Raw genomic sequence first — 23,943 nt, 5'->3', positions numbered from 1 at the left:
ATAATGGTTTACCAATTTTGGTTCATTTTAAAATGAACAGACATAAATATGTCAAATAACCCCCGCAAGGGGCCTCATTTACAAATGATATACACGCAAAATACATGCTTTCAAAAAAATAATTGTGGTTATTTTTAAAACTTTGAACAATTATTACCTGGGAGAAGTAGAAAAGATATTTTTTTTTCAACAAACATGTCCAGGAGAATCTTCGCGAGCCCTGCATGTGTTTCGTTTACAGTAAATACGCATGCGTAATAGTATAGAAGGCTGAACCCCGTAACACGTTGCGATGTAAATATGTGATAGGTTATACGTAAATATTAATTTAAATGAAATTATTTGATTTATCTTATGCATGGAAAACTTTGTTTTTTTCTGAAAGTTTATACATTCATGAGTAGTACAAAAATACCGAACTCGATCGGAAAAATTTTTCAAGTCGGTTTTTTGATAAGATGCGCCGTACTGTCTCTTTAAGAGAATAGCGCGTAATGAATTTGCTTTTGCTATTCTTTTATTATACAAATTTATGAAACGGTGCCAGCCTTCATGGTATCTGTATCCGGCGTCAACGTACAACCAATAAAGGACAAAATCTCTCTCTCTCTCTTTCTCTCTCTCTCTCTCTCTCTCTCTCTCTCTCTCTCTCTCTCTCTCTTCTCTCTCTCTCTCTCTCTCTCTCTCTCTCTCTCTCTCTCTCTCTCTCTCTCTCACACACACACACACACACACACACACACACACACACACACACACACACACACACAAAGTCAGAGCTTCTTAAAAACAGATTAGATGTAAATGTATATGTTTCTGAAATTTTTAGTGAATGGGTTCAAAACATTGTTAATTCCTCCTCCGAATTTCACATCCATGAACAAGTGGCCCATGGCCACCTACTCACCTGAGCAACTATAGCCATAATTAAATCATCTTTATGGGGTCATATACAAAATATATGGACAATGTTGTCGTATAGATTTCGTAAAAAAAAAATTTAAATTGCATTTTGATTACATCACATCGCAGTAGCATGCAATTGTGTTGTCAGGAGGAAAAATCCTGTCATTATAACATTTAATTTTGATCGAGAAGTAGCATCGGTAATACATCATTCAACTGCTCAATCAACTCATTGTAGAATTTGCACTAATGGGGAATACTTATATAAATCGACGGTAAAACTGATGTTGTACAACTTGGGCCTATATTTATAACAACCGTACGTGTACGTTGATGCTTTGTCATGAATGCAGCTTGTGTTTGACGGGAATTATAAGACAGGTAAGTTCAACACTCATCGTGGACACTTCTTTATTGATACAGAGGTGACAGATTCTGGATTTAACAGCCGCCCGGTGTTAGGTTGATGTTGTCTATTGCTATGTCCCCGAGGCCTTTGTCCCGGCGTCCACTTCCTCCCCGTACTGTTTTGATGACGATCTATAAGATAACATACATGTATCTGTATCAATATTCTTCATCAGACAGAAACTGCAGGCTAGTTCACAACTAACACCGTACCATCTTAACAAGACCTTGGACTGTGGGATTTCGGTAGGATCTAACTCTATTTTTCTTGTGTCAAAACAAGTTCAAAATGACGCTGGTTTCAAGTGATTGCGTAGTCTTGGCTCAAAAACTAGCCAAATCTCATGATTTCTAAGAGCCACGGCTGAGTGGCAAGCAATGAAATAGACATGCCTTCGTCACATTGCTGTTTGACACAACTACCCAAAGTTCAAGCTCCCGTTAAATTGGTTTTAATGGTACTAATAGTTCTAGCTAGAGTGTGTGCTTAAAAGGACAGTTCGAATTTTTACTGTATTTGAAGTTCGTACTCAAAATCAATGTATGTAAAGCTTCATCAACAAATCAAAATCCACCTGTTTATCACCTTTCAAAACTGGCTGATTAATAACATCCAAATACGACTGGGATAAAAGATACCAAATTCTCGGCTATTCTTAATTTTAAAAAAAGCTTTGCCTCAAATCAGTTAAATTATATCTTAATGCCCTTAACACACACAAAAATATACCTTACCTGGGTGGTGGAATCCAAACTAAGGTCAATGTTGTAGGTCCTCCACCAAAAGTCGTCTCTAGGACCCGAGGAGGAAAACTTCACCTCCTCCGCTCCATTGTTGGTTTTCAGTATCACGTAGATCGAGCCGATGTCACTCCCATAGGTGTGGAGATAGAAGTAGAGACAGTAGGGGTCACCTAACAACGGCAAGGCAGAGAGAACACTTATCCATCTATGATAAGTTTCTTGGTTAGGTTAAAAAAGTCCAAAGTTAATTCGTCTTCACATATTTATACTTTCATTATTACGTTTTGGTGTATTACTGAAACAGTTTTCTCCAAACCTTTACATACCATGAGAGAAAAGGTCAATATTAAAAAAATTTGATTCATTACAGCTGTCATGTTGTAAATTTTGTATTTACACCCACCCACCCAGTAAATTCAAAATTTACAACATGACAACAGCATCGAAAAAGTATCTCCATTTCATATTAAAGGCATTTTTTAAAAGTTGTAAAAAAGACGGTCCATGAGAACTTGTTGATTTTATTAATTGTCCAAATTGTGAATTTCGTTTTAAGAAGAAAACTTAAACACTTTCATTAACAAATTTGTAGCGTTGGGGCAATGCTCGAAATAAAACGTGTTTTTAATTACAAAGAAACCTTTCTCATGTGCATTGAGGAGGATATTGTGTTTAACATTTAAAAATGCATGCGCAGTAAAAATATTTTCAAAAATTAAAAAAAAAATCCTCAACCAACTTGGAAACGCCACATTGCTGATAAGTGACGCCACATCGCCTGGAGACCTCCCGCTCGCCTCTGTGTATTTGTAGTATGAGCCCAACCATGCGTAGGAGGGGCCCGTGCGTCGATCAGGGGTGCTTCCCTGTCAATAAATGGGTAACGTTTAATTTGGGAATTCGAAGTGAACAGAACGCAATGTGAGTAACTAGTATGCATTTTCATACATTTTCGCTCTTCTCACATTTATAACATTTTTATAATATTTTATCTTCCCCGAAGTTGCATGAAAATAATCCCCAACATGAAGATCAAACAAGTTTATTTTCTCGGTCTTTTTTTTTTAAATTATATAAAAATTTCTAATTTTATGTTTTTAATCACGGTAATAAATACAGTTCAAAGATTAATTAACACATAATATATTTCCCTTTACTCCGGTTCAAAATACACTAAATGTATAAAAATGTTCAAAAAAGAAAAAATATATAGAAAGACAGAGCATACATAATTTCTGGTGAAATCAAAGTCGTCGTTTGTGTCCTCTATCAAGAAACAATCGGGGTCATCTACCAGCTCAAAGCTGCACTTGTACTCTATGTCCACTTAAAAAAGAATAAGGCATTAGAGAAACAGTAAAAAACAAACAAACAATTGGTGAAATACATGTAACTTTGGTTCCTAAATCTTATCAACCTGATGTGTACCCGTGCATGTAAATGCATACAGATACTAGTATCAAGTAATCGATTACTTGTTTTAAAGTAATCGATTACAATCGATTTCAGGACAAAAATGGGTGTTATTGATTAATAATCGATTACACAAAATTCCCCAATGTAATCGATTATTAATCGATTACATTTTTAAGTAATCGTGCCCATGCCTGATGCTTAGAAGAAATTGTATGCAATAGTCACAGAAAATTATTTGTTTAAAAAAATATTATTGTTAAACAGTTTCAGAAATTATTTTTTACTTTATTGGTATTTTTTTAAATATAATATTTGAGTTTTGGTAAAGGTTTCTATAATTACGTGTAATTTGCTTTTACACGTACCAACATCACAGTTTTGTCCTTTCCAGCCATCATTACATCGGCATTCCCAGGTCTTTGAAGAAGTTGCATAACAGTCTCCATTTACACACGTGTGGTTAGCACAGACGTCTGGTGCAAAAATATCATACTATAATTCTTAAATCATTTCGTGAATTGCAATGAAAAGTAAGTGATGTTTCAGACCATCATTTCCTAACATTGTTCGATACATCGGCAATCAATATATTGCAGAAATAATTTTTTTGATATATACTATATATATATATAAAACACACATTTCACATTATACATTTTGATCAACAAAATATGTAAGTATTCCCGGTCAATATGTGCTACTAATTACATTTAACTTTTTGACCAACAAAATATGACTGTACCACCGGTCTATTTGTACAGCTATGTAATTGATAAATACATATATACTTTTTATTACCAAATTATTTACGAGTGTTTTCCAAGACTCTGATACGTACGTATTTTACATAACAGGCCTGAGTACTGCTCAGGGCAGTCACAGTGGTATTTCTCAGTGGTCTCAGGTACACACTCTCCGCCATTTTGACAGTCATTGTTGTCACATACATCTACAAACGTTTCCCATTCCTTGAGAAAACATGGCCTTTTAAATACATTTACAAATGTAAACTAGTAAGTATTTCTAATTTGCGTATAGCCGGTTTAGAATTGATTCGAGACAATTATTTTGACAATTATTTTTTGTGAACAAGAAGTCGTTTATATATATTTCATAGAATAAATGACACTAATATTTACGAGCAGAGGTTTGTCACGAATATATATACATGTATAAAGTGAGTAACATTTATCGCACGATACGAAGTAAATTAACCGGAAAAAAAATGGATAAAATATTTTTGACTTTGATTCAAAACTTGGACTCCAAAGGACGTACGTGTTTCACAGAGATCGCCGGAGTAGTACTCGGGGCAGACACAGACGGGGTTACTGGAGGTGAGGAGTGTGGTACAGTCCCCGTTCACGCACTGTGTGCTCTCACAGGGGTCAAGGACGGCTGTAAAATCAAAGTTAACCCATCAGTAATAAACACTTATTTCACCATTTTTCTCTAACAAAATTGAACATTCCCGTTGGTATTAATCTATACCATAAGGTACTTGGACTTTAGACTATTTTTGAAAATAACTAATATCAGTAATTAAATTTTGTTGTTTTACGAGTTCTTCTATTAAAGGAAAAAAGGTACTTACAACAAAGCTGGGGCTGAATCCTCACCCTGTCTATTGCCAACTTTTCGTTCCCGTAAACACCTTCAAATTCTACCTAATAAATGTGGATGGAAAGAAGAGAATAGAAGGCTTATGCAAAATGACGAGGCAGGGTTGTTGTCGCGAAGAGATCAGTAAGTTTGACGGTAACTCAGAAAAAATATATTCACATAATTTGAACTGAGAACTAAAAATTCAAAATTGAGGATTTTATACACATGTTTGAACAATAATCCCCCTGCTTTCGTTGGACTTGAGCTGCTTACTTTCAAATCGTCGACCGCCGGTAGATCAATGCTGACCTCCCTCCATTTATAGCCTGTGGCATCAGTGAATGAGTGAGTACTTTTGACGGTGCTGCCGTCCTTGATGATGACCTTCAGGGTCGTTCTGTCAGTTCCCGTGGGGTAGGACAGAAACAGTTGGAATCTGAGGCACCGATCACCACCTTTGAGTATCAGTATTAATGTAAATGTTCTTTACAACTTATACCTTTAACATTGTTAAATACCTACTTTGATCAGGAAACCCTTTTAACAAACGCATTTATTAGTAAATTTAACATTTTTACCTCTTTCAGTTTTTTTACTAGGTTAAATGACAAAATACACACTCTTGAATCTCACAGAGGTTTCCATCTTTGCAAGGGACCCAGGCGCAGGAACGCTGCGTACATAAGGTGATATAAGCTCTGCCATTACGTATCCTTCAGACGCGGTAGTCATTTCCTGTCGGTAAGTATGTGAATACCATAAGCATAATGCATCAGAAAAGTGAAAGTTAAATTTTCTTTTAATAATATTTTTTTTCAATTCATTTATCTAATATTTGAAGATATTCCATAATCATCAATATTCGGTTTCGGTGATCACCTTCCCAACGCTCCATATCATGTCACTTCCTGTTGGATTATTGCGCATGAGCGTTGTTAGGTCATCTTCAAAGCTATCCCAAACAGATGCGCCCGCTAGTTTATGTAAAGTCAATGTTAACAATTATTTTTGTGTGGCAATATAATTGATTGTTTAATATTCAGATACATTTTTGAAGCAATTTTCTTGAAAACGTATGTCACTGATTACGTCAGTACCTTCCACTTCATCACAGTGCGTGCCGGAATATCCGTTCTCACATTCACAGGAGTATTGTGTTGTGTTGTATCCGTCATGGCACGTGGCCGGGTACTTACAGGGGGAACTTGTGCAGGCTGGTGACAAAATACCAAACGTAACTTTACTATAAGCTTGCTATTTGTGGAATTATCATATCGCTAACATATAGAAATATACTCTATTAACATTTATCATGATGGTTTTTTTAGAAACGGAATCACTTTTCCCAATTTCCCCGTCAGACTGGATATCTAATACATGTACTTTTTTCATTTTAAAGGGACGTACACATATTTTAAATTATTTTCTTTCAATTTTATGTATAAAATGGTTTACGTTTGTACTTGTGCAATTTGATAGATTGACTAAAATTTAAATATTAGAAGTCAAGTTATACGTAAGATACAGAGGTCAGAATTCATCGTTATGTATACAAAAGCTACAAAGCTTCAACAATATTTTTTTTTACAAATTATGAAAAATAAAGGTAATTGCCATTTCTATGACAAATGACTCACTGGTAAACAAGATAAACTGATTCACTATGTTGATAAATAATATAATTATCAACAAAGAAAGGGAAAGAAATGTTCTAAACTTCATATCTTGCCTGTAATTCAAAAATCAACGTTCAATTTCAATTTTCGACAAAGCATTATAGGTACTAAAATTAACAACTCTTGACATTACAAATTGAAAAATAAAAATCGAATATTTTGAGAATAAACCGAGTCAAGGTTCCTTTAATCAATTTATGATAATTTTTAGGCATATAAATTCTTATTTAAGCTAAATTCATAATGTTGCAGCTGCAGATAATTATATCTGTTTTTCTTGTATTACGCATTTTATCAAAAAATTGTTTAATGGATTTCATCATACCAGACGCTAGGGTTCTCACTGTCAGGTTAAAGCCACTTCCTGGTGTGACGTCACTGTAGGTGGCGCTGTCAAATCGGATGATCAACATGTTCTGAGGGCCGACTCTTTTTCTTATGAAGTACGCAAAGTCAGTTTGACCACAAACACTGAAAAAAGAGTGCACTTGTCCATGCGTTCGTGTAAATTACAGTATACAGGTATATATGTTATTTATGTTATAACGAGTAAATTATTATGATCAAGGTAACTTAGTTTTACCCTTGCCATATACACTAATATTGCCCTTTGTAGTGATAAAACTTTGTCTGCGAGTCTATTTTTTAAAGCAGTCTATGTGTCCTGTAAAATCTAAAGAAGTATAAGACCTTTTTACATTTTGATCATAATGTCTAGCTATCATCAATCTTGTTAAAACTTTTTTTCTTATGAAGACTATGAAAATTTAATACTAAATTGTCTGTATGACAATTTATTTTACCATTTATTCCTAGATGTAACAATATCACCATATCGTATTGTCAATATAAAGGATGATGGCTGCAGCTACACTGCTGGAGATTACGATATCCCGGATGTTATACGTACAGTTTTCCCGGTGACCCCGGCAGGTAGTCTCTGATATCCAGGGCGTGATAGCAGGCGTTCTGTGTGCTGACAGGGAGGTCCATCGAGTTGATGACCACATCCATCCGAGTTTTCTCCGCTCCCTTGTGAGATACATATTAATTTTATTTTTTATTTTTTTTTATTTTTACAAAAATCTACCTCTAATACTAAAGAACTGTGTAATTTAGGTAAATATTTATATTATGCAAACAAGCAACGAACTCTCCATGTGAATTATCCAAATTGATTATGTACACTTTGTTTTTCTTACCGTTTATTTAATATGTATATGTTCATATGTATAACCTATGAGACATTTGTCTCTCGGAATAAAGAACTACAATAATTTTTGTCATTTTTTGAGTAATTGATATCTATTGTTTGCATTGGCAGGACTAATTTGATTTGTCTAAAGTACTTTAGATAATTAATTACTTGTCTCTCATAAAACATCTCGACAACTTGCAACACTAAATGTAATGATTCAAACATGATTTTTTGTTTGCTTTTTGCGCGACATTCACTAAAATATGAGAGATATACGTGAAGCATAGTTAGCCATTGATAATCATCCAGAACAAACCTTGAATAACCATGTACACATCATTCCCGTATTGTATGGAGACAGCACAATATTGTGAGCTACATGGACACCCATTTCAATCACACCGCCACACCCTGACAACGGATAAAACCAAAATATGGTCAGTTGTGTTGAAATTGACACAAACAAGTTTATTTTCATTCCTTGCTTTTGTTTTAAGTTCAAACTCTTTGTATAAATTAAATTCATTGGTTTGTTTTAGGTATTATATTTATTAAATTTAAACGTTTCTCTATTCTAGTAGTCTCTCCGTCAAATACCTTGTCTACCCCCCCCCCCCCCACAAATTACCTGGACTTGTGTCTACCTGTGAGCAGTCCACCCCCGTCAGGCCCTCCGGACACTCACAGCTACACGACCCTCCCGTCTGCTTAACAAACCCAGTGTTCTGACAAACGGGCGGGTTACTGCAGCTATCTGTTAGTCAATGAAAACAGTTTTTATACCTTTAAACCTAAAATCATGAGTATATCAAAGAGCATATTTCAATAAATAAAATATGCTTACAAGAAATCTTTCTTTATATATCTCTGTTATTTTTAAAAGCAGTTTGAGGCTGCAAATTGAAAAACTTTTTTGAAAGAGAGTGTTGCAAAAAAAGCTTTATCACTCGCCTAAACTAGGCATGACTTATTGCGGGGAATTTTACAAAACGTTCTTAGGTTTCACAGATATTTTTAGATTTTTTTCCCAAAAGTTCCATTTTAAAAAAAATATGCCTCAATGAAACAAAAATCGGAAATCGCAGATTTCATTAAATTGTCTTACTCTAAACGTTAAGATTAAATTAATTCTGTTTCATGGAGGCAGTTTTTCACAACAATGAGGATTCCCCTTTTATAAAGCGTGAAATCTGTCACGTTTGTCAGTCTAAACATTTTCAATTTTATATAATGTTCTTATAAGAGTTAATAAAAACTTTCTATATAAAATTCTACACTGCTTTATATACACAGTTGCAAGCAAAAAAAAAAAATACATCAAATTATGTAGCTTTGATTTTTCCATTTTATCTGCAACTCCTTTAGGGAAAATTAGCATAGGAACTGCAACATCTTTTACAGAATTATTACTTGTTAATAAAAACAAGGTATATTGATACATTTTTAAGAGGGATGTAAGTAGTATCTATATAAATGCTTCTTAACAACCATTTACTATTATATATATATATATATATATATATATATATATATATATATATATATATATATATAGTTACTGTAGTTCAAATCATGAAATATTTTTTTTTCATAAGGTTACCAGCACATCCGGTTAGTAGAGGCGTTATACATTTTCTGTACATATAAATATGTCTTTAAAATCTTTAAAATATTTTTTTAAGTTGGGTTACCTGCACATCCGTAGAAGCTATTGAGCTCGGCTTTGTCGTTAAAGGACAGGTCGTTATGAGAGTTAGTGACTAAGTAGGACAGGTCCGGGTCAACGAGCGTAAAATACTGTAAGTACAACCAAACTCTTAATGATAATCCTTTAATCCATTGTAAAATACTGTAAGTACAACCAAACTCTTAATGATAATCCATTAATCCATTGTAAAATACTGTAAGTACAACCAAACTCTTAATGATAATCCATTAATCCATTGTAAAATACTGTAAGTACAGCCAAACTCTTAATGATAATCCAGTAATCCATTGTAAAATACTGTAAGTACAACCAAATGATTAATGATAATCCATTAATCCATTGTAAAATACTGTAAGTACAACCAAATGATTAATGATAATCCATTAATCCATTGTAAAATACTGTAAGTACAACCAAATGATTAATGATAATCCAGTAATCCATTGTAAAATACTGTAAGTACAACCAAACTCTTAATGATAATCCAGTAATCCATTGTAAAATACTGTAAGTACAACCAAACGATTAATGATAATCCAGTAATCCATTGTAAAATACTGTAAGTACAACCAAATAATCCAGTAATCCATTGTAAAATACTGTAAGTACAACCAAACTCTTAATGATAATCCAGTAATCCATTGTAAAATACTGTAAGTACAACCAAACTCTTAATGATAATCCAGTAATCCATTGTAAAATACTGTAAGTACAGCCAAACTCTTAATGATAATCCATTAATCCATTATAAAATACTGTAAGTACAACCAAACTCTTAATGATAATCCAGTAATCCATTGTAAAATACTGTAAGTACAACGAAACTCTTAATGATAATCCAGTAATCCATTGTAAAATACTGTAAGTACAACCAAACTCTTAATGATAATCCAGTAATCCATTGTAAAATACTGTAAGTACAACCAAACTCTTAATGATAATCCATTAATCCATTGTAAAATACTGTAAGTACAACCAAACTCTTAATGATAATCCAGTAATCCATTGTAAAATACTGTAAGTACAACCAAACTCTTAATGATAATCCATTAATCCATTATAAAATACTGTAAGTACAACCAAACTCTTAATGATAATCCAGTAATCCATTGTAAAATACTGTAAGTACAGCCAAACTCTTAATGATAATCCTTTAATCTATTGTAAAATACTGTAAGTACAACCAAACTCTTAATGATAATCCATTAATCCATTATAAAATACTGTAAGTACAACCAAACTCTTAATGATAATCCATTAATCCATTATAAAATACTGTAAGTACAACCAAACTCTTAATGATAATCCATTAATCCATTATACAAACTACATTTTTGATAACTGTAAGTAAAACCAAACTCTTAATGATAATCCATTAATCAATGATACAAACTACATTTTTAATAAATGCATTAAGATAGAAAGTACTTTATCAAATATTGTAGTCAATCAAATCTTCATCATTTTATTTGAATATCGAAAACATTTGAAACTTTGTTTTCAACCAAAATCTACATCATATTTTTATTTTAAGAACATGCTTATAAATTAACAAAAAACAGCCCGTGTTCCTCATTCTTTCATATCTCACGCCCAAAAAAAAAGGTTTAAAACAAAACATCATGACTTCATCGTTTAATTAAATTTTGCTCAAAAAGCGCAACAATTCAATTGTTCGGTAGATTTAAAAAAAAAATTTTTTTACCAAGAATACATCATATAAACTGTTGTATAAACACAGGCCAACATGTCACGATTCTGTCGTAACTCTATATATCCGTAATGTAAAGTCGGTTAAATCATGATGAAACATCTTCATTTATCAGAGCATGCAACCAATTACACGGCTAACCGGGTAACAAATAAATTGTCAGTATGTTCTAGGATGCATGAAATCCTTCAAAAAAGTTTCAATTAGAAAACGCCTCGGTGCATGTGGCTAAATTCACACTAATCCAAAAAATGGTTTTACGTAAAACTTAATGGTTATTTTTCTTCGGTGCATAATGATTGACAATCGCCATAGTTACTGGTATAAAACAAATCTAGAGTGCAGAATCTATTTATCCTGAATGATTCATTTCGTTATCAGTCCTTGGGTACACACTTTATGGTTAAAAAACTTTATAGCCAACTTGAAACAAGATGCAGTGTCAAATCAGACAGGGTGTATTTAGTGAGAAAATGATTGAAAAGGTTGTTCTGACAAAATTGTTCGGTTAAAGGCACTTTGATGTTCTCAGGCAGCAATTCTCTGGAAAAGCGTTTTCTAAAATCCAGACAATTCAATATGTTTACTAAACATGTAGATTCCTATTCATGGACATCAATTTTCATGGATTTAGTAATACTCCCAGTTTTATATTATCAATACAATATGATATTATACACTGTGAAATCATTAGATTTCGTCGTGGCTCAATTTTCGTGGAATTCGAGTATTAGTTCTCATCCACGAATTAACATCCTCCACGAATCAATTAATTAGGGTCATAAAGTTTCTTTTTGTATGTATGAAATAATACACGAAATCACCTCCTCTCAAACCTGAAGCAATCCACAAAAATTGGCCCCTACAAATTCTATGATTCCGCAGTATTTCATTTAAATGAATTTTATGGATCAACTCAACCATGAAAGCCATGAATATTGGTATCAAACCAATCTCGATAGAACCACTGTATGTGTTAATCTAGCATATAATGTACCTTTTTTACTTTGGCATATATACTACCACTTGACTTATCAACCTTATTCTTATGTTGAATGCGCATTTTGCTGCTTGGATATTATATTTGTTATTTAACTTGTCTGCAGTACATGTTTTATGCTTCTTTTCTTCAGTTACCTCTTTCTGTGTATTGCTGCAGGAAGATCATCTTTCAGTGAAAAAAGAGGTATGGATTGCACGGTCATATAAAAAGTAGCATTAATAGCCAAGTAGCAGAGATTGCAACACTGGATAATGTCTATTACATTATATTCATACATGGATATCAAATAAACTGTCTTCAATGTTTACTTTGAGTTTCAAAATGTGTTTTTCCTGTAAAGAAAATACAAAACCTCTTTGAATTTATTTGGTGCTTGGTATCTAAGTTGAAAAAAAAATTAATCAATATTTTCCGCATGTTTGTGTAATTTTATAAATCATAGTTTTATTATGCACTCTACGATTGAATACTTAATGAATATAGTTATTTACTTAATCAAATGGTAGACGTGTATATAGTGACCTTGTGGATAACCTATTAAGTTTCTTCATACTGGGCAGCACTTAGTATCCAAAGTCAGCAGCCCAAATATCAGAATCCCTGACCTTTTTTTTTATTAAAAAGGGATGTACATGTATATAGAAGGCATCTCATCAAATTGTAAATGTAACTAACATATCACGTGACTTTGCAACACTCACGTAAATATTATACTGGAGAACCGAACCCAGGTCATACTCCCTGGCATTCGCTAATTGGTAGCCAAAAAAGTTGATTGCTGAAGACGTTCTGGGCCAGATTGTGCTTATAAAGAACTCCCTGTCTTGTAGCCTCGATTGTTCGTGCAGGGATCCCGCAGCGTGCATCATTTCATGCAAGGTTGTTTCAACCTGAAAATCATAATCAAAGATATACTGACTATTGTCGATAAACTGTTTACAAAACATGAAGCAAAGCCTGTTTTAAAATAAACCAGTCAAAAGGATATAAACATGCAATAATTAAAATTTAGTAATTACAATGTAGATAAATAAAAACTAATACGGTAGGAGAGTTGTATCTTCTATACTTTTCAATATATACACACAGGTGACATTTCGACATCTACAGTCAAGTTTACCCAGTTTGTTGTTTTTGTTTAACTGCAATTAAGGGGCCTTAGATTTAAACACCTAGACTATAGTTGATTACTGTCTAATTATACAGTTATCAGAATTCCTCTCACATGATTATAATCCATGAGTTGTGTGTTTGTAAATCATTGCCATTATGTGGTTTATGGTACTCACTGTTAGACAGTAGCCTTTATATAGATACAGTGGTTGATCTGGCGCGTTGTATGTACCAACATGCGAAGCACAACTGAAGAGAAAACATTTATCAACGTCGCTACCGTATATTATTTTACCATACATGTGTATCTCTTTCTCAGTACATTGATAGTAAAATATCTCTCTCTCTCTCTCTCTCTCTCTCTCTCTCTCTCTCTCTCTCTCCATACCTCTGTCGATCACCCTTTATTCTGATATAGGCGTTCTGATTGGTGTACGGGACCCACGTGACACATCCGGCCTGGTTGAATTTCTGCACAGCCTCCTCGATCACTGACTGTGCCTTTGCCTCTTCCGCTTTTAGAATATTAGTCTACGTCATTTATCGTGTTTACATGCCAAAATGTAATTATGTAACTGATTAATTGCCTTTATTTTTACTCATTTGCCCTGAATCATGATCTAGTAAATTGACATTTGGAGACCTTTACCAAAGAATATTCAATTATATTTTCTAAAATCAGCAACCTTTGTCTTACGCAACTCTATTATTTCAAATAATGAATTCAATGTTAATAACAATGTCAAATATTATAGAAATGGGGTTGGGGGGACACATCGGAAGGATATATATAGACAAAGAGACAATGAAAGACAGTTAGACCAACACATACAGGTATACACAGACTAACAGACACATACAGATACTCACGTGACACATACTCAAGGGACATATACAGATACTCACGTGACACATACAGATACTCACGTGACATATACAGATACTCAAGGGACATATACAGATACTCAAGTGACATATACAGATACTCAAGGGACATATACAGATACTCAAGGGACATATACAGATACTCACGTGACACATACAGATACTCAAGGGACATATACAGATACTCACGTGACATATACAGATACTCAAGTGACATATACAGATACTCAAGTGACATATACAGATACTCACGTGACACATACAGATACTCAAGGGACATATACAGATACTCACGTGACATATACAGATACTCAAGTGACACATACAGATACTCAAGGGACATATACAGATACTCAAGTGACATATACAGATACTCACGTGACACATACAGATACTCAAGTGACATATACAGATACTCAAGTGACATATACAGATACTCAAGGGACATATACAGATACTCAAGTGACATATACAGATACTCAAGGGACATATACAGATACTCAAGGGACATATACAGATACTCAAGTGACATATACAGATACTCAAGGGACATATACAGATACTCAAGTGACATATACAGATACTCACGTGACACATACAGATACTCAAGGGACATATACAGATACTCAAGGGACATATACAGATACTCAAGTGACATATACAGATACTCAAGGGACATATACAGATACTCAAGGGACATATACAGATACTCACGTGACATATACAGATACTCAAGTGACACATACAGATACTCAAGGGACATATACAGATACTCAAGTGACATATACAGATACTCACGTGACACATACAGATACTCAAGTGACATATACAGATACTCAAGTGACATATACAGATACTCAAGGGACATATACAGATACTCAAGTGACATATACAGATACTCAAGGGACATATACAGATACTCAAGGGACATATACAGATACTCAAGTGACATATACAGATACTCAAGTGACACATACAGATACTCAAGGGACATATACAAATACTCAAGTGACATATACAGATACTCACGTGACACATACAGATACTCAAGTGACATATACAGATACTCAAGTGACATATACAGATACTCAAGGGACATATACAGATACTCAAGTGACATATACAGATACTCACGTGACATATACAGATACTCAAGTGACATATACAGATACTCAAGTGACATATACAGATACTCACGTGACATATACAGATACTCAAGGGACATATACAGATACTCAAGGGACATATACAGATACTCAAGTGACATATACAGATACTCAAGGGACATATACAGATACTCAAGGGACATATACAGATACTCAAGGGACATATACAGATACTCACGTGAAAACGTGGGCAGGTCGATCATGTACGGAATGACTTTGTTTCTCCACCTCACTTCTTCTTCATCTACGAATATTCTTTTTTCTCTCGTATTTTTAATTTTCTGTTTCAAATTACAAACCATTACATGTAAAATGACCAGTAGATGTCGACTTTTGGGGTGGGAGTTGTTTAGCAGAAAAGAATATATCAACGACATAACACTTTAAAATGGTTCATTTTTGTTGTCCTGGTATTGCTAAATAACTTCCACTGAAGCGCTTGCCGTTTTGCTTTTTTTAAACATTGAGTGATAAAGATCTTTTCAAAAACGCTTGTTAAGTGACATTAAAATGAAATCTTGATGTATTAATCACTTTGCATCGATATGATAGATTATTATTAATACGTGGTATGGTGATAGGATCAACCAATAATGTCGTTACCTGCATCTGTTTCCGGTCAGGCTTGGGATGTACATCCATTAGCTGTCCTTTTTTGGATTTTTTGAGTTTCTTGTTGATGTTTTTCGGCTGTTGGGAAAAAGTGATTGAAAAAAATCGCTAAGAATCGTTTTATACATTGTATATATTTGCATTGTTCTGATGTAATTGTGAATAAAATATATCAAATGTGAATATGCATAAGTTTGAAAGAAAAGCATTTTAACGTATACTAATGCAATAAACAGCTGTAGAATGGCTTTGGAAAAAGTTTCTTGAAGTTCTTTTTCTTCCTCCAAGCTACCCAAGTTACATGATTGTAATTTCAATTTATGTATTTTTTAATGGCTTCCCAAAATTGAAATAGATAAATGACTTTTAAACGGAAGTATGACTAATTGTTGATTTGGTCCATTTGTATTTTGTTGACAAGTTTGTTATTCTTTAACTTAGAAAATCTAATACCATCGCTGTAAACAGCTCATCAGTTAGCTCAGTGTGTATGTTTTCTACTAAATTCATCACTGAAATTTTATATGTTATGAGAGGACTTTTTTCATCTTTCCCCATCTATCCATCTGTTTTACTTGTTATAGATATATGCTATGCTTGTTAGAAAATATTTTGAAGCTCGTTCAAACTCAAAACTTCTACTGCCCCCTGTGGCTTGAAATTGTTCTTTGTTAAAACTTCCTCCATCAACCTTACCTTTGTCTTTACAGACTTGATAAACACCACATTGCGCTCCACCCAGTTTTCCTCCTCAGAGTCAGGGTCCAATAACGCCTGACGATGAAATGTTACAATGGTTCACGTGCAATGTTGTTTTCATTGATGTTATTAAAACTTTTGTTTTCGATTTGACATGGTAATTTTCAGGAGAATTTTTATCCATTATAAAATGTATATTGCTAGGATACGTTGATTACATATTTTGATTATAATTTCTTATTCTCCAGCTTATTCCAATGATGGTTTTTCTTTCTTTCAATCACAATAAATAGTAATATTAAATACCTTGTTGAGCACTTTTGGGTCTTTTCTGATTTTCGTAAAATTCTTTTTATTCGATGGTTTGTCTGAGAGAAAAAAAACAAACAAGAGTTCACCAATAGCACCTGTTGTTTTTTTTCTCTCCATTTTTTGTACTCTGTAACAGTTTATATTGTGTTAAATAAATGAACTTAAATAGTAAGACGTATACTTATTAAGTGAAATTGTTTGTATCAGACAAGAATATCAACAAATGAGGTTATTTATATAATGAGTGTGCATTTCGTTTTGTAATAGTTGTTTTTACTGCATGATTTGATTGGTTGAATTTCATTCTTTGAAACAAAAGATGTTTGCAGTCCCCATTCAGCAGAGGTGAAATACACCACGTGTTCAGTGTTAATTCTTTTTCAAAATTAACATCCTAAAGAACAAAATACGATTGTATTTTTTAAACCTCTTTTTGGTTACTTTTTGTATTTGTTAGTATTATCTGCGTTTATGTCTTGTGGTCAGACGCGACTTATCTTCCATTATCTTCATTTTTTTTTTTCGATCTTTACAATGTGAAGACTTCCACTACGTTATTCCGTAATCACATTTGATTTTATATGATATTTTTCTGTTTAGATCTATAGTTTCAATGGAAAATATTGACTATGATAATGTATTTAGAAGCATCCAGTTGCATTTTACATGCTATAATAAGGAAAATCCAAAAGATTTTAACTTCAAATGTAGTCTAGTAATGTAACCTTAATTTTTGGCATGGTATAAACAGGTTTAGATGCCAAAAATAAGGAATAATTTTTCATGGAAATTTCTTCAAAAATGAGAAACGTTGTGTGTGTCCGTAAAGAAAACTTTGTTTATTTCTACAGTTTGCTAAAGTAAATAATGTTCAGGGTAGTGTTGCACGATCTTATGTACATAAAAGAATCGCCATTTGTTCTTAGTCTTAGTCAAAACTAGTCGTATGTGCTTCACAGGTGGTCTACGGGCGGATTTTAATTTTTAATAAAAATATTGCGAGACACGCAAGTGCATCTTAAAATTTTGGAAGGACGTACGCTTCCCGTTAGCACGCGCGGTGGCTGTTGGACATGCACAAGCAATCACCGGGTTTCCTTGAGAGATCTGAAAACGCATGCTGCACTTGCATTTCACTCAAGGAACCCGGCGTATAAGATAACCGTACAAATTGACGTGCACGAATGACATAAGGAGATTTTACTTGTCCATTGTCTTTCACGTACTCGTACGTTGACTGCAAGTAGCATTTACTTACCATCGACATATATATTGAACACACAGTAAAGGTACCTCATACTTACGTCATGCACACACAAATTGCTCGTGGTGCGTGCGAATCGTCCATAAACAAATTTTTTATAAAAATTACCATGAAAAAAATTCCCAATAAGGATAAGAGAATCGGCCATTTTATCATTCATCAAAATCAATTCAAAGATTCTAGTAACCCCTTTCTAAAAACCAAAATCAAACAAACAAATACGTTCTTTTTTACCAAAAAAAAAAATGGAACTCAATGTAAAGAAGCTAATCAGGACAAGGAGGAACTGGATATTGAAGTAGATTGTAGAGAAAAGGTATAAGATTCCCAATCACTTCGAGCCAGGGTGCTAATATAGAATCATACATGTATACATTTTCGGAGTAAGGGGAAGAAAATAATATTTACGCACAGAACAATATTTTCAGCTAAAACCATCTACACAAAAAAAGAACTCAAACACATTCTACTGGAGAAATTGTTGTTTTCATGAGTATGATAATTTTTGTTTGAAAACAGAGTACTTTCTGCATTTTGGAAATATCCTTTATCATCTCATTTGGCCATTAAAACTCTATAAAATTATTTTCATAATAGTATCAAGATCATAATACCAGAGAAGAATTTGAAGACTTTAATATTTAAAAAGAATAAAGTGTAAATCGTGTTTCTCTTTTGATAATAACATTTATAAAAGCAAGTGGTTTGATGTGATTTTTACTTTCAGTTGAAGTTTCGTCAAAGCTTTTTGAGATATTGTAAAGTTCAACAAATAGTTAACAAAATTCTAAAAATCATTTAAAGATATTACACTGGGCAGGAAAATTATCAGTTGATAATTAATTCGCTGTTACATTTCTGCGCAAACATTCTTCCAGATTTCAGAGAAGTTTTCAATATATTTTATTGCATTAAATACTAAAGATAAACGATAGGTAGACTAATCACCAAAGCAGCATTTACAGAATAATAGTCTTCTTTTTTCTACGAGTTTTTTTGACGTTACAATATATACTTGGTAACAGTAGGATATATTTCAGTACATGCCCAAAACAAGATGTTCTTTATTTGATGTGAAAACTAATGATTGTCCGTGCAGCTGTCGTGGGATACGGGAGGACGTAAGTACGATTGACGTGCAGGATGCGAATGTTTTTTACTGCCTTTTGCAAGACAAACATACGTCATAACAATTGTAAGACGGAAGTCCGGTGCTTATGGGCATTGCAGTCTTTAAACAATTTTTTACGTGACCCCTACGACTCGCACGTCAAACGTCTGTTTGTCTTACGTTTCATTCTCAATCAACGATCTGCCACGGGGGCCACGACGGGCAAAACCCGTAGCAAACGCACGATCACCAAACACGTACGGCCAGTTGTGACCGAGGCTCAACGTACTGATGTACATCAACAATAAATTAGTTTCTTTTACTTACTTTTTTTCATTATTCAATATTTTTTTAAAAGAAAGATATAAGTATTATCAACAAAATCATTCCTGTGATCATTCATTTAGGCTATAAAGGTAGCGGGTTATGTATATTTCTGCAATGCTCGCCACATTCATCTAAAGAAAGCATTTTATTGGTTAGATTTGGTGGGAATATATAACGGAATGTAATAGATCATTTTATCATTTTTGTTCAAAACGACTTTAAAATGGAAAAAACAGCATCTCTCTGATCCTCTAGCTTTCTAGCTTTCTATCTGACTGCAAAATTGCAGATAAATGTTTTATATATATATATATATATATATATATATATATATATATATATATATATATATATATATATATATATATATATATATATATATATATATATATATATATATATACACACATTTTCCAGTGTCTTTGCATGTGATAACACTACGCATTGATTTTGTACTACATAACCCATAATACAAATGACGCCAAATCGAGGCGCCAGCGGGGTTTGCTTATTAGTATTTAAATATATAATCGTACGATGGCTTAATATCATATAAATATAGATAATAAGGAATCATTCTTTGAATATTATGAGATGATAATTTCGGTCGTGGTGTGATCAAATCTATCATAAAGCCCTTCGGGCTTTATTGGATTTGATCACGCCCCGACCGAAATTATCATATCATAATACTCAAAGAATGATTCCTTATTCCTTATGAAAAAATCTAACTGTGAGCCTGTTTAACAATGGTAGGTACTAATGGCTTAACTTACGATTATTGCATTTGCAAATGCAAACCAAGTAACAGGCGGCATGTAAAATAAAAATCAAAGTACTGAAGTACTGAAGAGAGTTGATTTTATCTATTATCATTTATTTTAAAATCAACGATATATGATTTTGCATGGCAAGTAGTATTAGTAATCGAAATATTTCTGAGAAATTGTATGGACCCAGGCAAGTTTTGTTCAACCAAATGCTCGGCTGTCTCTGTTTATCTCCGACAAGCAAGAGAGACTCTATGTTTTGTCGGATATTAACGGAGACAGCCAAGCGTCTGGTAAAATGAAAGTATTATGAGACCACATTGAACTCTAGCGTAGGAATACATACGACTTCAAAAAATATCTAAATTGTTTGTACCATTTAAAATCTTACAATTTTCAAGGTATTGATAAATAAGTTCTCTTGAAAAACAATGCTTCAAAATACATTGCATCGGATTTACCGATTATTTTGAAAAACTACCGGGTAAGTGTTGTCAGCGGTATTGATTTGTGCTTAGGTCCAAACACTGTTTTATTTTCGGTTTGCCCCAGTAAGTGCATAGGAGAGTTGATTAAAATCAACTCCCAAAAAACAGCAACATGTTTTAAACATTCTTCAACACAGTTTTATAATGTTACTTGTTTGAATTATTCAATTATATAGTAACACAGTGCAACCACACAGTATAGTAAATAATGAGCCACCAATAAATGAACACCAGTCACAAATCAGTCAAATGTAAGATTCCTAGCACCTCAAAGTCACATAGATATTGGATTATATGTAAAAGTCACCCAAAAAAATGCACATGATGTAATGTAACTCTTCATAATGGCTTATTAACTAACGCTGTCTAAGATCATAATGGTTTATTTTTACTGCAACTGTCCCAGATTGAAGAAACCATTCATTAGATTTATCAAAAACATGACAGTCATTGCTGACCTCTTTTACGGGACGAGACAGTCTTTGTCTTTAACAACGCGCTTGGATATTTAAAACCCTTTGTCATAATCAGATAAAGATTACAAACACTTCATAGGACTGTCCAGGGATCCGTTTTCTGATATGTTGTCAACGCTTACAACTCTGAGAAATACATCAGTCAGATCTACGAGAACTTGTCTTGCTAACCATTAACAGGGCTATCATATAATCTTTAAAGGGGCATGGTCACGATTTTGGTCATATTTTATTTTTCTGTTTTTGATATTTACAATGCTTTATGAATGCATTTCTAATGATCAAATGAAATTTGGGTGCCCGTCGATGAGTTTTAAGCAGGATACAGGGCTTACAATTCTTCGTCATGTAAACAAGGCTCGTGTCCTGTTTTTGTTAACATAGGTTCAATATTCCAGAAAAAAAAAATTCAAGATCATTTGTCTATATTCTTATTCATTTTAAGTATAAATAAAACAGTTCCTAACGATCAACACATTCATTTTAGGTCTAAAACTGGAATTTTCACTTCAACGTTCAAAATGTAAACGAAAGCTTTGTTTACATAGCGAGGAATTGTAAGCTCTGTAACTCGCTTACAACTCAACAAATGACACTCAAATTTTGGTTGCCTATTAAAAATGCCTTACTGAAGCATTTTAAACATTAAAATCGAAAAAATAATTTTTGACCAAAATCGTGACAATGCCCCTTAAATCCGTGTTGTTTTCTTCAGCGAAATACCAGATACAAGGGTCCTTCTATCCTGCCAAACATGCTTTGGTTCACTGATTATGTTCCGACAAACTACCTCGATCAGATTTTATCATATCGACTATGACACCTTCGCGGAACAGCAGATATAACCCATCTTATCTTAGGTTTTGCTTTCCTCAACCATTTTATATTCTTAAAAATATAAGAGACACAGCTTATTGTGTAACTAATATGGGTACGACAACTGATATTCATACATGATGGTTGCTAAGTATTTTGTGTTGCTTGACAACATGAACTGATTGTTTTCTTGGAAAGCAATAGTAGCCACGATATAGATATGAGGACATTTTGTGGGGGGGGGGGGCAAATTTGGTCAATGTACTCTACCTTATTGTTCTTAATTTCATCGGTATCCTTGTTGCCAAATATAAGTTGTATGAATGTTTATTTTAAGAGATAAATAATCATTCTTGAAATGTCAAACATGTAGGTGTGGTCTACTTTTACTTGAATTGTACTGGTTTATTTGGACGCTACCGTTTTCAGCTACTTTCTTCTCTGGCCAACTTTGATAGATGCTGTTAACATGGTAAATGACTGTAAATATTAGTAAAACAAAAAATGTAATTGTTCTCATTTTTGAGGAGGTCGATTTCTTAAAATATGTATCATGGATCATCTGTCGACACTTCGAGTTTTACTTTTTTAAACTGTTCAAAGTTATAAGAAAAATAGTTAGTTCGATTAAATATTTGATTGTAAATTGCTTACTGTACCAGTGTTAATCTGGTGACCTGACAATCTAATAACGGAAAATTGAAAAAAACATTAGTCTCCAAAGACAGATATTGTCAATCCAACATCTCTTTTTTACAAAACAAAACCGGATTCGATAAATTTATCAAGGAGTAAAAACAACTAATATGTTATCGGGTCCAGAATTAGCGTTAAATTCCAGGAAGAACCTATTTCTTCCATTTATGGAAATTAATACAACTGTTCGAAGAAAAAAGTTTCAATAAAGTTTTTAAAATTCCCCGAACTTGAACTATGATGAATATATGATATCCTAGATTACGTCTTGTTTTATTATATTATATGACGTTTTTGTGCCGATCAGATTTTAATCCCACGAAGCTGAGTTAAAAAACGCAATACATACTGAATATATGTTTCTAAAAATTCATTCACAGAGTGTATATGTTATAACCTTACCTTGAATTTGTGCCGCCTCACAGACTACAACTACACAAAATACTAAGAGACAAAGGAGAGCGTCCCGCCACATAGTGAATAAAGGAAGAGACAACATACAGCATACAGCCCCTCCTCGTCGTGTATTTATCCCCAAAAAGATAATTAACCAGTATTTTATTAGTATGTTCATAAATATGAATTTTATGCGTACAGATCGACAGATGTACTGTGTTTAGCATAATATCAATTTTATAGCGTTTAGCTCGAATCAAGTTAATTGAATCTCACAAAACATGGCAGGGAAACTATTTTTTATATAATTTCCCTGTCAACCTCATGTGCATATAAAATACATCTAATTTGATATAAAGGTTAGGATCTTAATTTTACAACCACGCTATGCCGATCTTAATTTTACAACCATGCTAAGCCGGTATGTTACAGAATTT

General features: G+C 33.3%; 1 protein-coding gene and 1 long non-coding RNA gene across 2 annotated transcripts; one reads left to right on the top strand and one right to left on the bottom strand.

Moving 5' to 3' along the window:
• Positions 1-1,268: 1,268 nt before the first annotated feature.
• On the bottom strand, positions 1,269-23,629 carry LOC105317730 (uncharacterized). Its single transcript, XM_034452806.2, has 25 exons — positions 23,513-23,629; positions 17,157-17,218; positions 16,848-16,925; positions 16,143-16,229; positions 15,718-15,820; positions 13,877-14,003; positions 13,665-13,737; positions 13,077-13,265; positions 9,645-9,750; positions 8,582-8,707; positions 8,270-8,364; positions 7,666-7,787; positions 7,081-7,226; positions 6,177-6,293; positions 5,959-6,053; positions 5,700-5,814; positions 5,353-5,534; positions 5,069-5,141; positions 4,753-4,872; positions 4,313-4,423; positions 3,840-3,947; positions 3,287-3,384; positions 2,798-2,924; positions 2,050-2,228; positions 1,269-1,446 (listed from the first exon to the last, which is right to left on the bottom strand). Exons 1-25 carry the CDS (start codon positions 23,607-23,609, stop codon positions 1,348-1,350), a joined length of 2,835 nt encoding a protein of 944 aa, XP_034308697.2. The 5' UTR covers positions 23,610-23,629; the 3' UTR covers positions 1,269-1,347.
• On the top strand, positions 7,138-17,168 carry LOC136272064 (uncharacterized). Its single transcript, XR_010709949.1, has 5 exons — positions 7,138-7,277; positions 7,572-7,790; positions 9,636-9,752; positions 12,506-12,558; positions 16,862-17,168. It is a non-coding gene; the product is annotated as an uncharacterized lncRNA (long non-coding RNA).
• Positions 23,630-23,943: the final 314 nt, after the last annotated feature.

The sequence above is a fragment of the Magallana gigas genome, chromosome 10 (genome assembly GCF_963853765.1).
Source record: "Magallana gigas chromosome 10, xbMagGiga1.1, whole genome shotgun sequence".
Classification (NCBI taxonomy): domain Eukaryota; kingdom Metazoa; phylum Mollusca; class Bivalvia; order Ostreida; family Ostreidae; genus Magallana; species Magallana gigas.
Note: the sequence above shows the minus strand (reverse complement) of the source record. Positions and strands in the feature narration are given on the sequence as shown.

Bases quoted from the DNA above. Each gene is read 5' to 3' on its own strand.
- LOC105317730 (XM_034452806.2), bottom strand. From the start codon at position 23,609: ATGTTGTCTCTTCCTTTATTCACTATGTGGCGGGACGCTCTCCTTTGT. The intron at 5,535-5,699 runs GTGTGTATTTTG...TGATACTCAAAG, and splicing joins AACCTCTGTGAGATTCAAGA to GTGGTGATCGGTGCCTCAGA. The intron at 5,142-5,352 runs GTAAGCAGCTCA...CACATTTATTAG, and splicing joins CGGCGGTCGACGATTTGAAA to GTAGAATTTGAAGGTGTTTA.